Source organism: Diabrotica undecimpunctata, chromosome 1, assembly GCF_040954645.1.
Source record: "Diabrotica undecimpunctata isolate CICGRU chromosome 1, icDiaUnde3, whole genome shotgun sequence".
NCBI classification, from domain to species: domain Eukaryota; kingdom Metazoa; phylum Arthropoda; class Insecta; order Coleoptera; family Chrysomelidae; genus Diabrotica; species Diabrotica undecimpunctata.
Window position 1 is genome coordinate 171,542,472 of NC_092803.1, and position 17,057 is coordinate 171,559,528.

Genomic DNA, 17,057 nt, shown 5'->3' on the forward strand with positions numbered 1-17,057 from the left:
TTGATACAATCACTGATAACATCATCCATGACTAGATCCCATAGCACTATCAAAAATTTGTTTTTGGTAGTGATATGGGATCTTTTTTTTTCCTAATATTGTTATGAAGCTATTTTCTTGTGGCATTTTAAATTAATTACTATTTAAATGGGAATAAGCCACAATTAAAGGTTAAAATACGTTTATTGACGTTTCAATTTCCATTAATTTTTTTTCTTACTCTTATATAATATATATATATATATATATATATATATATATATATATATATATATATATATATATATATATATATATATATATATATATTTATATATATATATATATATATATATATATTTATATATATATATATATATTTATATATATATATATATATATAAATATAAACATATATTGGCATAACTGCCAAGTTATCTATATCTTAAATACAGAACTTATTTTTTTAATTTATTGTGCAGAAAGTTGCTTTTTTTCAGTTGTGTTAATAATAATATTGTTGTAGGTAATGCTGCATTGGAAAGTCTGGAGCTACCCGATTTAAAAAAAAATCTATGCAGTAAGCATTTTGACCAAAGATATCTAAATGCAAAATATTTACCCAGTACTGCTATACCAAAAAAATATAGTGAGGTAGAAGAGGAAGGTTCGTTAACGACACCACGCGTTTTTCATACGTATTCAATAGAAAAACAACCATCAACCAGTGCCAATACTGTTTCGCACAGTGATAATTCTGAACTTGACGATTTTGTTGATGAGCTTTTTAGATATGCCGTTATCACCATTGGTCAAGAAAAAAAGATTTCCTAATTATCACACACTTTAAAGGAGATTACATGCATCTCGAATACGGATTAATTTTCTTAAAACTCGCATAACAGCACTAAAAAAAGAGACTGGTTAAGATTAGGACAAAATCTGTACAAACTGCACGAAAGCCACAAACTCAGTTTTCTGCTGCAGTTTTTCTTGAACACTTTGCTATCATAACGTTTGTTGGACTTGATACCATTGTAGTTAAACATCGATCTAATATTTTTAAACTAGTATTGCTGGTTCATACATAGATCCAACTCATACATTGCTTATTTTAGTTCATGCAAACAATGTTACAATCGATTTCTATAACTATTAATGTAAACAATTTTGTTTTGTTTTTTTACCTTGAATTATTATTTTGTTAATATTGTCTATGGTGTAGATATTGGAATTTTCATAAGTGTTATCTAACTATTAAAATAACGCGAATTTAATTTTTGCATAAACAGTCATATCGGGCGAGTTGATTGAAAAAAACATTCTCATTTATGTAAACAGAAATACAAAAATGGTGTGTGTATTATAAAATACATAAATAAATAAAATAAAGGGTACTATTTATTAAAGTTTTGTTAATTATTATTCCTTTTATCCCAACACATAGATTAATTTGTCCCTAAATATGTGTTGCCTCTTGTTGTGGCATATCGATCTGTTTATTTGTTTCAAAACCATTATCAAAAAACCATACCCATAAATTTACTATATTTTCAAACGTCATTTTAAAGATTAAAAGATTGAAAATTTAATTTTCTCAAAACATGCATAAAACCATTGTTTAAAAAGATTTTTTTTTAAACAATGATAAAACTCAAGTCTTGACTAAAAAATAAACCTCCGCATGAGTGTTCTAAGACGATAGCAGTCGAGTCTATTTCAATTAAATATTTAATCCTTTTCTAACAAATCATATAACCAAATTAAATATCTGGTAAACTAATGAAAATTAAAAAAAGGCAGCATTTAACTGCTTCATTTAAATAGATTACTAACCGGTTTAGATTTATCAAGTCTCAAAGTAGAAAAACAATTTGAAATATTCGCTCGAAATAGTCAAGTTATGTTTCACAAAACGCATACAACGATAATAACAATAAGCATTTTATTAAAATCTTATATTTTCTTCACAATCTGGCACCCGTGTACAGGTTTGCATAAGTTACCAGACAGATAAAAATATACTCGAATAGAATCCTGCTGAGAATTAAGTTTCTGTTAATAGTTTTTTAAATTTATGACTAGAGGCCGCCATATGACGGCAGAATAAAAATCAAACGTTTGTTCCATAAGGATTGTCTAACTAGTCCTATTTAAACAATGGTAATACGTATCACGTAATGTGAGTAAAAACAGTTTAAGTATGAGTACATAATATGTTTTTATCCAAAATTAAAGTATTGATCAATAATAAACTATGATTTGAGACGTCGCATACACTCTTCTCAATACAGAATTATCATAGCTTGTTATTCTGTATTCGTCAACACAGAATTAATTATCAAATTACTACTAATTAAACTGTTTACTTAAGCTTTGTTTTATTGCCTTCAATCAGTTTTTACTTTATGCGAAATTTAAAAAATGTAAATATTATGACTGAAGTCAACTAGCTCATAAGCTAACGTCTAAAGGTGGGAAACTATCGATAGTCCTAATGTAATGTAATGTAAATTAGAGGTTTCTATCGATAATTTCCCACCTCTACTACTTTCATCTCTTTTTATTTCACAACGTATTATGTTTTCTATCTTTTGCGTTATTTTGCCGGTTCTTAATGCACTCATCACTGTATATTTTCCTTTAATGGAAACTAGTAGTCAAGGTGGGAATCAACATTAATGGTAACTAAATAAGTGTTTTGAGCAGAACAGAAAAAATATAAACCAAACTGTAAATACATTTTGATTAGATTTTATTTTGATGAGTACCGCATATGGGTTTACTACACTTGAAACAGTAGGTCGTGGTCATGCTTGTCTTTGCTGATGGACACATGTGACAGGAAGTTTGACACTCTTTTTGAGAATATGGTCTTTCCTGTAACGCTGGTTGCTGCCTTTCTTCTAGTACTTTTTGTATCATCGTGCGTAAAGGGATACTAAATCTCGGATTTTGAGCCAAACGTGAAGATTGCCAACGATGAGTCAACCTGACGTGCAAATTTTGTCTCTTGCAATAAGACTGATGCCATGTGAAATATCGTTATGATTGTAAACTACAAATGAATTGATGTCTATTACAGTTCATTCACTCCAGATTACAGTTCATGATTTTAGGCTTGTATGATACTAAGGTTGAGTTTTCATTGTATGCATGTGGTAGCTTTTGCGGCATTCATAGGATATAATATTTATTGTAATACTTAGAAGACCTCGGGATTGTTTGTATGACTTGGCCAGCTTCCAGGTCTGACCTTAATCTAATCGAACTTCTACGGGACACACTTAAAAGACGAATTTAAGTTCGGCTACCCCGCCCATATAACTTTATTGAGCTAGTGCGGCTCTTTAGACAATATGAAACCAATTTGACCAAGTTCGTGTTCAGAATTTAATTAGGCAGTACAAAGAATGGAGGAGTTTAAGGGAGGCCTGTGTCCAGCAGTGGACGTGATAAATGAAGGCTGGATGATGATGATGAGTACGAAGACGTATTTAGCATGTTATAGAGCCTGAGGAGGAAATACTAGTTATTAGTAACAAATAAGAAACAGTATCTTGTTATAACTGTTTTTTATCAAGAAAGCTACTTCAATTTTTTATCAAGAATTTTTTCAATTTTTGAATAATGACACACAATTATCAGAATACAAATATTGGCTTATTTACCGGTGGGATGCGCACATACACAGATACGCGAACACGAATACTAAAAGCGTCACAAATCATAATGGCTGGGCGCTTTTGAAGTCGTAGCTTTCACTACTGTAGGCACAGTCAGGAACGGTTTGGTAGGTCCAAGGGATCAATTCGCTTCAATTTCTTCGCTGTTGGTTGTGGAGAAGATTGTATGCCAGGATGTTCGGATGGACGCGCAACCTATATTGATATTATTTTGCACTCTTCAGAGACAGTATCTGCAGATCTCTATGTAAGGCGTCATTCTGGATATATCAAGGGGCATTAGCAATTGTTTTTAGAGTTTTAGATTGAAATCTTTGTATTTTCATAACATTAGTTATAGGTTTTATTATAACTTTGTAGATCAGCTGGAGTGAGACAGGGATGCGTATTGTCGCCAATTCTTTTTAATGCATACTCCGAAGAGATCCTGAAAAACGCTCTTGAGGGTGAAACAGCTGGAATAAAGGTAAATGGAGTTCCCATTAACAACATTAGATATGCGGACGACACTGTGATCTTAGCCGAAAATATTGAAGATCTTTAGAGACTGGTGACCAGAATAGCAGAGTATGGATCCGGTGTGTATGGTCTAACAATGAATGTCAAGAAGACGAAATTTATGAGAATATCGAAAACTCAAAGAAATAACGAAAATCTTCTAATAAACGAAACCAACGTCGAACAAGTGGACAAATATGCATATCGGGGAACAATGATTAACTCCACAAATGATTATATTCAGGAGATCAAAATTAAAATAAAAAAGGCTAGAGCAAATTTCAACAAAATAAGAAGAGTGCTATGTACAAGGGATTTAAAATTGGAACCAAGAGTTAGATTGGCGAGGTGCTATGTTCTTTCGACTTTATTTTATGGAATGGAATCTTGGACCTTGAACGTGGACAGAATACATCACAAACAAAGAGGTTCTGAGAAGGATTAATAAAGAAATAGAAGTTATAAATATAATTAAAACAAGAAAATTGGAATATCTCGGACATATTACACGTGGAGAGAAATACACCTTGCTTCAACTGATCATGCAGGGAAAGATCCAAGGAAAGAGAAGCATAGGGAGGCGTAGAATGTCATGGCTGCTCAACGTGAGAGAGTGGTACGGATGTACATCAAATGAACTTTTATGTAAATTCCTAGTTGTAGTCTTTTCGTCCATATATGTTTGGTTCATGTTAATCGTTTATCCAGATAAATGCCTAGATACTTTACGTCATTCTATGGAGTAAACGTTGTCCATTCAGGTTAACTGTGGACATATACCTTTTCCATTCATTAGTTTTGTTTAGATGTAGTTGCAGTATGTCTGATGTTATTACTGGATTACTATGAGATGTTATGAAAGCAGTATCATCTGCAAATGTTACAAGCGTAAGGTTTTTGATTGTTGGTAAGTCAGCCGTATATCTCAGGTATAAGATCGGTCCGAGCACACTACCCTGAGGTACACTAGATTTGATGAGGTATACCAGTTTGAAGTAAGTGTGAGGTAGGTTTTTCTTTAACTTGTACAGAAGTCCTTTGTGTCACGCCTTGTCAATAGCTTGAGAGGCATCTGAAAAGGCTGCAGTACATTATTGCTTGTTTTCGAGACTAGTTCTTATTGTTGTGAATAATCTGTGAACTTGTTATATTGTAGCGTGTTGGTTAGGAAATCCAAATCGATGGTCAGGTATAACACCCTTTTTGTCCAATGTTGATTTTTCTCAACAAAAGTTTTTTAAAAACCTTAAAAATGACTGGGAGTAAACTAATTGGTCGGTATGAGTTGACATCTTTTGGATCTTTACCAGGTTTTTGAATGAGTGTACTCTGTGCCACTTTTCATTGCAAAGGGAAGTAGTGTAGACTTAACATAGCATTGAAGATCATAGTAATTATTCTGTAGCAATCATGGGTTAGTTCTTGAAGGACCTTACCTGTAATAAGTTCGTATCTCTGCGCCTTATTGGGTATTTTTTATTATCTGTTTTACGTATTTAATGTTAATTTGGGAGATTGGTAGTTCCATTTACATGGAGCGTCAAGAAAAGAATGAAGGGGTTTTACTTGTTCTACAGACAATACTCTGATAAATGAACTAAAGACTTTCGAAAAATGTTCTGCGAATGTCTCTGATTTCTCTGTATCTGTTTTTGCCTATTTACCTATGGCATTTTTCAAAGGAGGTGTCTTTTAATTTTCTCATCGCTTTCCAAAAATAATAGTTTATCTTTGAACGGCGTCAGATTTTCTAGATACACTTTATTTTTTTCTTCGTTTTCTTTTCTCTTTTTTCTCTTCCTTTCCTTTTCTTTTTCGTTTTTTCTTCAATCAAGCTTTTTGCACTCAGAGAACAATTTATGCTTTTCTTCCATATTGTCTGTTCAGGAGTAGCACTCCATCCCGCCTTTTATATGGAAGTAGTAAGATATTGTACAGCGTTTTCAATTTGTATTTCTGTTTTGAGTGCCAAGTTTATTGATATTTGTTCTGTAAGTGCACTTCGAAATATGTTCCAGTTTGTTTGGTTATTGGTTAGGACTGGAGGCTTACTTCTAAGTTAGACTTTGGAGTCTAGGTCAATTAGAATAGGAGAATGGTCTGACGAAAGGTCCCAACATGAATCTATTGCGCAGTAGTTAAGAAAAATACCTTTATTCACACAGAAATCGCAGAAATCTAAGAGATCGGATGTTTTATTTGGACCTGTAGGCCAATAAGTTGGTTCTCCTGTAGATATACATTGTAGGTGGTTTCCCGTTATTGATTTCAGGAGTCATCTACCTCTTGTTGTGATTACCCTATAGCCCCAGTGGTGATGTTTGCAGTTAAAGTCTCCTTTATGAATTTGCCTCCAAGAGAACTAAACTACATTAGTTTTCTTGAAGTTACGACGTAACGAAAATAAAGTAGTTATTTTCGTTAATAGATTGGCCAGGACAGTATACTGCAGATAAGAAATTAATTGAGACTGCACATTATTTTATAAATAAATATTGTTTTCGCATTAATTCTGTTTTTGATTTATGTACATTTAGTGTTCAATGGCATCACCAAAAATGTGTCTTCTATAATGTATGTATATGTATATGTATATATACATATATATGTATATATATATATATATATATATATATATATATATATATATATATATATATATATTGTTATACTTTTTCTTTCCCAAACAAAGAAAAATAAATAAAAATATCCATCGAAATAAAATTTCAAGATATTAATATAAACAAATTGTATATAGTAATTTAAGATAAGATTTAGTGTAGATAAGAATAGAAATTTGTTTGGCAAACGACCTTTTTCCGTTTCAAACAAAATTATCAAAAAACCTTTGTTTAGAATTAGAAGACATTTTACCTGTAAGTTAATCTTTTCATTGTTTGTATAGTCGAGTATTAAATGACCATATTCTAATCTTTTGAAATATGTATAAATGATGTATTGAAAAAACCAATTTTAAAGTAAGCTATTTAGTTTTCTCTGAAACCGAAATTAGGCTTTTCCAAAATCATGGTAAACACAATTTGAGCTTTTTGATTGGACGGTCGTTTTTAAATGGGAATTTGGGAGTCGATCATGAGACAGGAGAAGTTAGTCATATTTTGGTCATCGAAAGAAAACAGTCGTTTGTCTCAAGATAGGGTGTGGTGCGTGAGTTTGGATACCGGCGTAACGAAAAGAAGTGAATAGTTTGAAGAAGGAGATAACAAGTAGATTAAAGGAGGTCCTTGTATCTACCGTGAGCATTTTATAAAGTATATGTGAAAGTATTCTTACGGCATCAAGTTGACAAAAGGAGGTCCTGGTGTCATAAATAAATAGCTGAGTTTGGAGAAGTGAATCAGGTGTTTTTTGTGTAGTCTGCAGGAGGTTTGCAGAGACGTTAAGAAAGAGCCGAGGTGCCAAAGAGGAGAGATCACATCGTTGAGGAGACTGGACTTTTCTGGGTATTTTCCAACATACAACTCAAGAAGAAAATAAGCTGTAAGTGTTTGTACAATTGAATTTTATATCTGTGAAGGATCGTTTAGACATCATGGTCATTAGCATTCAAATTTAAGAACTGAGGTTTTGTTAGGCTAATCAAAAGTTTAAAGTTTTGTGGTTTCTTTTTTCAAGTAAAGAAAATTTTAAGTAAAATTGGTTTTTCACGTAATATAAATGTATGTAGCTTTATAATCTTATTATCATAATAATTTGATTTATTTTCTTGCATGCTGATTGATAAGATAACGACAGAATTTAATAATTGTTTTATTCGTTCATATAAAATAAAGAAACGTAAATCTTTGTAATATAATATATTTGTATTCTTATCCTTTTCTTCTGTCCCGATAAAAGACAACTAGAAAATCTTTTGAATCCATCGAACACAGGTAATATAAGGATTATTTTACTTTTGATAACAAATAAGTTATAATTCTTTTTTATTGGCTCAATAAACTAAGTTTGAACTCAAAATAAACAATCATAACAATATATATATATATATATATATATATATATATATATATATATATATATATATATTTCTAAAGTATTCAACTAGTGAATTCAGAGACGAACATTTTCCCGTTAACCCCAAAACCAGCCACAAAATATGCTTCTCTTCCCTATTTCCCACAAATTACGAACAAGCTTACTAAACTATTCAAAAACTGACCCGTCAAAATATCCCTAAAAAATACTAGAACCATTGGAAAATTATTCTCCAAGTCTAAAACTCCACTAAGCTCGTTAGAGCACACTAATGTTGTCTATCAGATACCCTGTTCAGAATGCAACTCCTGCTACATTGGCCAGACCAGTCGGTCTCTTCTAGGGCGTATAACTTCACACAAAAGCGACATCAGACTTTCCAAACCCTCTTGTACCCTTGCACAACACGCCATTTCCACTAAACATCAAATTGATTTCACAAATACCAAAATACTGGCGAAACAAAATAACCATCAGAAACGCTCCTTTATTGAAATGTGTGAGATCCTCAAGAACTCATCGGCAATAAACAAAAGAACCGACATCGACAATTTAAGCCAGGTTTACCACTATCTCATCTTACGAAATAAATGATACCAATTATTCTTCAGTTAAAAGTTGGCGTATTTTCCATTCAAAATAATAACAAAATCATCCCCTATTTCCACGTTTCATTAAAACATAAATTAAAAATAATATATCAAATATTTCCGACATACAAAACCACCCGTCTAACTAATTATGCAATGTCCCCTGTAGAAGTTGATAATTGTCTCAAACCTTGGAATTTGGTGACACATGGCCCTTAAATAAAAAAAAATTTCGGTATCGCGTCACGTTGTTTGCTTAGATTGCAATAAATCAGAGCTTTGTTGGTCTTCAGTGGAGAACCATCTAAATGAAGCCAAATGTTCGTTTAAACTTATGTTCCAAATGTTCGTTTTTAAATCTTCGTATCTACGAATATGAACATTATTTTCTGTAGAGTTTGTGTGTTTTGTGTTTTTTTTTTGTTTTTCCTTTTTTGTTAAGTTAGTTTTAAATAATGAGTAAAGTTTACAGTAGATATATAATAACATCGATAATATACTACATATTGAGTTGTAAGTTATGAACTATAAACATCTGTATTTCTTATAAACTCTATGTCATTTGTTATATTTTAGAGAACTGATGAAGCTTTAGAAATATAAAGCGAAACGTCTTCGATAAACTTATGAAGTAGTTGACTTCTTTTTTTATTTGCCAACCTGAATGACCGATTAAACCTCTGAATTCACTAGTTGATTACTTTAGAAATATATATATATATATATATATATATATATATATATATATATATATATATATATATATATATATATATATATATTTATGATATGCAAAATCGAGAAAAATATTGGGTTGATTAAAATATTTCAAAGTTCAAAAACATTAAAATAATTCAGATAAGTAGGATAATAAACAACAAACATTTCAAAGAAGGAAAGTTATTAAATTCTTGGATTACCTGTACTAAACAAAATGTAAGCTATACATAAATTATTTCTTTGTTATCCAAAGTGATAGTGAAATCCAAAGACAATTGAAACGGGTTTTCCAAAATACATTAATGCAGTGATTAGAGACAAATAGAAGAGATTTTAGAAAGAGGTTTTTGTTAGTTTTTAAGAATTATAGAAAATAATATTTGTAAATAAGTTTTAGGAAATTTTATAATTATAGGTAAAAATTTGTTTGTTATCGAAATGAAAAATGGGGGAATTGTGACGAGTTTTGATTGGCGGAGATTGAAAAAGGTGGGATAAGTATGTAGGAAAAAGTTTAGCGAGATTGAGGAGAGAGAAAGGAGTTCAGTTGGTTTTCCAAGTCTGTAAGACGAACAGTGATTGTTCTCTGGTGGTTCCCAAGAAGTAGCAAGCAGTAGTGTTGAATGTTAGTGAGTTTTTGTGGAGTTAGTGTATCTGACAGAAGCTGAAGCAGCAAAATATTGTACGTCATATTTTCCTACTTATATTCCAAGAGTCACTCTTCAGGCCAACGAGAGATTCAGTTTATCGTAAAGAGAAGATATTCCAAGAGTCATTTTTCACTCGGGCCAACGAGAGATTCAGTTTATCGAGAGGAGAAAGGCTATCATAATTTGAATGATTGTTGCTTTTGAAGGAGATCATTAAGGACGATATACTTGCAACAATCTGTTGTAAGATTGCTGATTACATAGGGAGCGGTTGAGAGGAGATAATACAGTCTACAAGGAACAAGGATTTGGACCACTCATCATCAGAGAGAGATATTTTTGTTTTCTGCAGTTTTTTTTTATTGATAACACAATTTTTACACGTAATTTAGAAAGGATATAAATATTTTGATTAGGAGAGTTAGAATAGTTTGGGATTTTGAGTTTTCAATTAATATTGTTGGTACCATTAATTTTGATTGTTCACGTACGGAGAACAAAATTTTGAGAATCCTTATATGAGATTTGTTTATTGAAAACTTTTGAGTGTGAATTATTTCATTATTTTTATTTCAATATATAGTGTTAGATCATATGTTTTTTTATTATTCCGGTATTCTCTGGACCTTACCTTTCACATGTAATAGCATAGATATTGAAGCACGAATTTAACCCTGAGATAAAAGAATTAAAAATTGTGATAGAGTCATAATCATATCATTTAAATAATTTTAATTAATCAAAAAAATTAATTAGCTATTAATTAACTTTATATATATATATATATATATATATATATATATATATATACATATATATATATATATACATATATATATATATATATATATATATATATATATATATATATATATATATATATATATATATAAAGTTATACGACAGAATACAACTTGGTCTTGTATCTTTGTCGTTTTATATTATTGTGATTAAATTGAAACAAAAAGAAGTCGCCTCCTGAAACGGACTTCGCCACTAAGTTTAATTAAAGTTTAGCCGTATGAAAATGCAGTTTCTACGTAGTCGTAAGACGACTAATTGTTAATTAGTATAATTGTAAGTAAAGAGAGAAATCACTGCATCTTCCTTGAGACCTTACTTTTTTACTAATTACCAGAACGTCTACTTATTTTTTGAATAATTAAAATAAATTTTAAATATTTAATCAGTTGAAATTATTTCTTTATAAGCTTTATAGTATAGGTATATTGTTATGATACAATATTTTAAAATTGTATCAAGTAAAATTAAATATTATTACAAATTATTACAATGACATTTAATTATCTAAATAATATGTTTGTATTATTTCAGATGGCGGGAAACAGGCGAAGCTGCATGTGACCCCTATCGTCCTTGGCAGACAGTTTATAATCATCGGCCTTGGCAGCAACAGTACATTAACAAAAAGCTTATCCTTGGAGGCGAAGCTTGTCTTTGGAGCGAGCAATTCGACGAAGGCTCTCTGGATGCAAGGCTATGGCCTCGAGCAGCCGCCTTCGCTGAAAGAATGTGGAGTGACCCACAGATCGACCTCACTACACTAAACATACAAGAGGATGTGTATACTCGATTAAATACTCACAGAGATAGGTAATGTTAATCATTTTATTTAACTTAAGATTGCTTGCTTGATATTTAGATTGTTCTGAAGCTATTTTCTTGTGGCATCCTGATACAGTTTATTATTGCTACGAATTGTAACAACATACGATGGACAGTAATCTGGAGATACATAAAATGAACGAGGCGACGTTGGTCAGCGTTAGAAGATTTGTGGGTTCTCGAGCCATTTCCACTAGTACAAAAATAAAAACAAAATTTAGAGAAAAAAAAAAGAAAAAAATTAAAAGGTGATATTCTAGATACAAGATACTAGAGCTAAACCAGAAATATTAAGATACCAGAGAATCAGAATAAAACAAAGAAAAAAAATAATAAATAATTTACCAAAAAGGGCACCACTTTTTCTTTTCTGCGAGTGACAAAGAAAACTCTTAAAACAAAAATACGTAATACATAAACAAATAACCAAAATACATATATAGCCAAATAACAGAAAACAATGACACTTTATTGTATATTCATTCCGCAAACCTGTTAGCAATTATTTATAAGTGGTCCAAGAGAAAAGAAGCAATCACTGAAGCAAAACAAAGAAAAAAAATAATAAATAATTTACCAAAAAGGGCACCACTTTTTCTTTTCTGCGAGTGACAAAGAAAACTCTTAAAACAAAAATACGTAATACATAAACAAATAACCAAAATACATATATAGCCAAATAACAGAAAACAATGACACTTTATTGTATCTTCATTCCGCAAACCTGTTAGCAATTATTTATAAGTGGTCCAAGAGAAAAGAAGAGTGTTAGATAAATTAAAAACTATGGTGTTAAAGACAAGCAATATTTATTATTAGCCCAAATATAGATTTAACTGTACATATTAACTTAGATCTTACAAACAGAAAGATGGTACTTCATTTCTTCCGATGACCTGGTAAAAATATTTGTGTTAAAGATGATCTCAACAAGAAAAACTATTTTAAAAAAAATGAGAATTTAAAATTCATCTGTGTCATAATTATATCATGATATGTAGTTTGCTCGCTTCTTAAAGTCTATGTACAAATTTGGTGTTGTGTATAAAAAACCATGGCAACTCACGACGCAAAAAAAATGAAGGAGATATACTCCATTTAAAAACACTGTAACACTGCATTGATACTAAGTACAACAAATATTGGTGAAAAATAAAATGATAACAAGGTTTTTTCCCTGCATAGATCACCATCATTGAAATATTGAGCGTAATTATGGATTCTGCTTTTGCAGGATACATAAAAAAGGTAAAAACTTATAGTGACTTGGGAACTTGTTTTACCATACACACTGCAAATAAAGATAACCCATTTTCCACTAACTTAATCTTTACTTCTCGTTACTACATATTATTAATCTTCAAAGATAAAGATGTTTTTAAACACTCGAACATCGCCAATACCGACTAAAAGACGGTATCGCCTACCTAGCGGTGCGCCTCTTGCTATTCAAGATCTCAAGCGGGAAAAATTATGTAAAAAAATTCTAATTCGCATAACCTTGAATCTCCAGCTTCGTCGGCTTTTTTTTAATGTAAACAATAATTGATCCGATCTTGTTTATTCCAACCGACGCCTTCAAGACGCAGTTCAAAAACAAACGATAAGTGCTTATAGTAACTTATGAGATTTGAAGAGGGAGCGTTTTTCGAAGACTGTATAAACTAACATTCATAGTATGTCTTTTCGTTCGAAATTCTAAAACGCAAAAAACTTTATACAGAATAATATTTGAAATGCGCGAATTAAAACCTTATACCGGATGAAATTTAAAATACGCGTGAATTAAAACTTATAGGTTTTTTGGATCGTTACAGAATTAACCACAATTTTAGTTTAAATTAAGAATTAAGTTTATTTTGACGTTTAGATTTTTATTTCCGCTTTGAAATAGTTATGTGGATATACGTATATACGTATATATATATATATATATATATATATATATATATATATATATATATATATATATATATATATATATATATATATATATATATAATTGACATAAATTCTTCGGTTATGTTCATCGAGTTAGAATCTATGGAGAAGCTATGAATTAACGTGTGTATTAAAAACGGCGTAGGTAGGCGTGGCTAACGGTGATACCAATATGGCGGTAAGATCATGGCCGGACTCAATAATATTAAAACTACTATAAAAATATGACTAGTTATTCAGAAGATTTAATCATAATCTACAAAGTGCAATACATTTTTAATAAACTATGATTTATTTATCCCGCGGTAAACACTAAAAACACGATAAATTATACATAAAGATAAATTAATACAGTCAAATACTATTAATTTATTCTCTGAAGTACGGGCCATTACTTTGTTTACATATTTGTATACTAACCTATAGAACGTTATTCCTGAAGATTTTTTATTAACTTCACTGCAACTACGTTGAGAACAAGAAACCAATATTATGCACTATCACAATATATTATTACAGTTTCTATAAAAGTATTATAAAACTAAAAATATTCGAAAATCAACAAACGTAAACAAACATATACGATCTGTCAAAAGTGTCAAAACAATATGGCCGAAGTGAGGTCGTTTTTAGTCACGTGATGCCCTCTCCATAGATTCTAACTCGATGGTTATGTTATTTGTCTTATGCTCGACTACAATGAAATTGTTAACTGAAGTGAAAGAATAAAAACTCTTAAAACACAGACAAATACGTGTTACATCTAGTGATACATAAAAAAAAAGTGAGGAGGGACCCAAAAAAAAAGAGAAAGACAATGGAATATATAAACAACCGCATCTATTTTCCAAAGGCTGTCAATAACATGATCATCGTCAAAATGATATATTTATCCAAAAAAAAGTAATTAATGTGTTAATAATATGTTTATATGATATATGGGATTAAGATTATTTTAAAGAATTTTTCGAAAATGTATAACCAATTTGTTTGTTATTGGTCCTTTCAAAATTGACATACTTCGAATCAATTTTTGTAGGCAACAGTATGTATTTTTCTGAAAAAAATTTGAAGGTGGTGTTTTTACCCTAGGAATATTAAAATTTGACTTTTTTTCAAACAAAAATCAACAATTCATCAGATTTCAACCCTAAGACAAATTCTAGAGAAAACACTGGAATACGGTGTAGACACGCACCACATATTTATAGACTACAAGGCAGCCTACGACTCTGTAAATAGAAGAGAATTGTTTAGAGCAATGATAGACCTAGGAGTACCAAATCAGTTGGTAAGTTTAACCAAACTAACCCTTGAAAAAGTTGAATGCAAAGTACGAATCCAGGGGGAACTCTCTGAACCTTTTAAAACAAATAACGGGCTAGGTCAGGGAGACCCACTCTCCTGTATACTATTTAATCTAGCTCTGGAAAAAGTAATACGTACGTCACAAATCACAACTACCGGTTCAATATATAACAAATCTGTGCAAATCTTAGCATATGCTGATGATATCAATATTGTTGGGAGAACGGAAAACGCAGCACGAGAGGCGTACGTAGCATTAAAGGAAGCGGCTACAAAAATGGGTTTAATAATAAACACCAATAAAACAAAATACATGAAAATAGGTACGCAACCACAAACACTACCGCCACTTGTTATAGAAAATGACGTCATCGAAGCAGTTAACGAATTTGTATACCTGGGAACGCTCGTCAATACTGAAAATGACACTACCGCAGAGATAAACCGCAGAATTTGCACGGCTAATAGATGCTATTTTGGGCTTAATCTCCTTTTTAAATCTACAGTTATATCAAGAAATACAAAAGTAAAACTCTACAAAACAATAATACGCCCAGTCCTAACATATGGTTCAGAAACCTGGACTTTAACAAAAAGCAATGAGAACATGTTAGGATGTTTCGAACGAAAAATACTAAGGCGCATCTATGGAGCGGTAAATGAAAATGGTGTCTGGAGAAGACGATACAACTTCGAACTCTATAGGATATACCGGGAACCAGATATCGTAAAACACATAAAGATAGGACGTCTAAGGTGGGTAGGCCATGTAATGCGGATGGAGCAAATCGACCCAGCTAGAAAAACGCTCCTTGATAGACCTATTGGTCAAAGAAGAAGAGGAAGACCCAGAACAAGATTCCTAGATAACATCGATGAAGACATGAGAAATATGGAAATACGTGCTTGGCGGAGGAAGGCGATGGATAGGGACGACTGGAGAAAAATTCTTGGGGAGGCTAGGACCCACACAGGGTTGTAAAGCCAAAATGATGATGATGATGCCCTCTCCATAGATTCTAACTCGATGGTTATGTTGTTTGTCTTATGCTCGACTACAATGAAATTGTTAACTGAAGTGAAAAAATAAAAACTCTTAAAACAGAGAAAAATACGTGTCACATCTAGTGATACATAAAAAAAATAGTGAGGAGGGACCCAGAAAAAAAGAGAAAGACAATGGAATATATAAACAACCGCATCTATTTTCCAAAGGCTGTCAATAACATGAGCATCGACAAAATGATATATTTATCCAAAAAAAAAGTAATTAATGTGTTAATAATATGTTTATATGATATATGGGATTAAGATTATTTTAAAGAATTTTTCGAAAATGTATAACCAATTTGTTTGTTATTGGTCCTTTCAAAATTGACATACTTGAAATCAATTTTTGTAGGCAACAGCATGTATTTGGCTGAAAAAAGTTTGAAGGTGGTATTTTTACCCTGGGAAAATTTGACTTTTTTGTGTTTTTTGAGTTATATTTTTGTGTAATCTATATGCTAATTGTGTTTGTGTAATTTAAGTTGCACAAAGAGGATTTATGTTTGTGTATTTGTTTTGCATATATTATATTGTTTATAAGATTGTAAGTGATGTTTTTCCGACCTAATATTAATCCGGTATTGTTGGTATATTCTTGTTGTTGAGTTCTTCTTTTAGTATTGGCAATCAAACCCTGCTACATTCTATTGTTGGGTTTGCTACACATTTTTCTTCGTTAAGTAGGATACGGGCAGCTTCTTTGACTTTTTTCTTTTTCATGTCTGTTTCTCTCATGATTATTGACGCATCTTTCCATTGTGATCTGTGCTCGTTGTCCCAGGCATGTTTGCATATCTGGGATTTCTTGAAGTCTCTGTTCTTGCAGTCAGTTTCATGCTCGTTTATCCTAACACTTAGTTTCTTGCAGTTTCTCCCACATACAAATTGTTGCAATCACAGGATATTTTATTGATACAGTGTTTTATCCTTCTTGTGTGTTGTTGAGTTTGGTTTTGACAAGGATAAATATCAGTGTGTTGGTTGTTTTTAATGTTGTTGTGATGTTGTACTTG

The 17,057-nt window shown here is 31.3% G+C and overlaps 1 protein-coding gene across 15 annotated transcripts in view; it reads left to right on the forward strand.

Moving 5' to 3' along the window:
- Positions 1-17,057, forward strand: part of fdl (beta acetylhexosaminidase fused lobes) — a 300,470-nt gene that overhangs the window by 276,104 nt on the left and 7,309 nt on the right. For all 15 annotated transcript variants that reach the window (XM_072520542.1, XM_072520546.1, XM_072520545.1 and 12 more), the window contains one exon: positions 11,455-11,733. In XM_072520542.1, the coding sequence (XP_072376643.1) occupies positions 11,455-11,733 (279 nt within the window). The remainder of the gene's footprint in view (positions 1-11,454; positions 11,734-17,057) is intronic.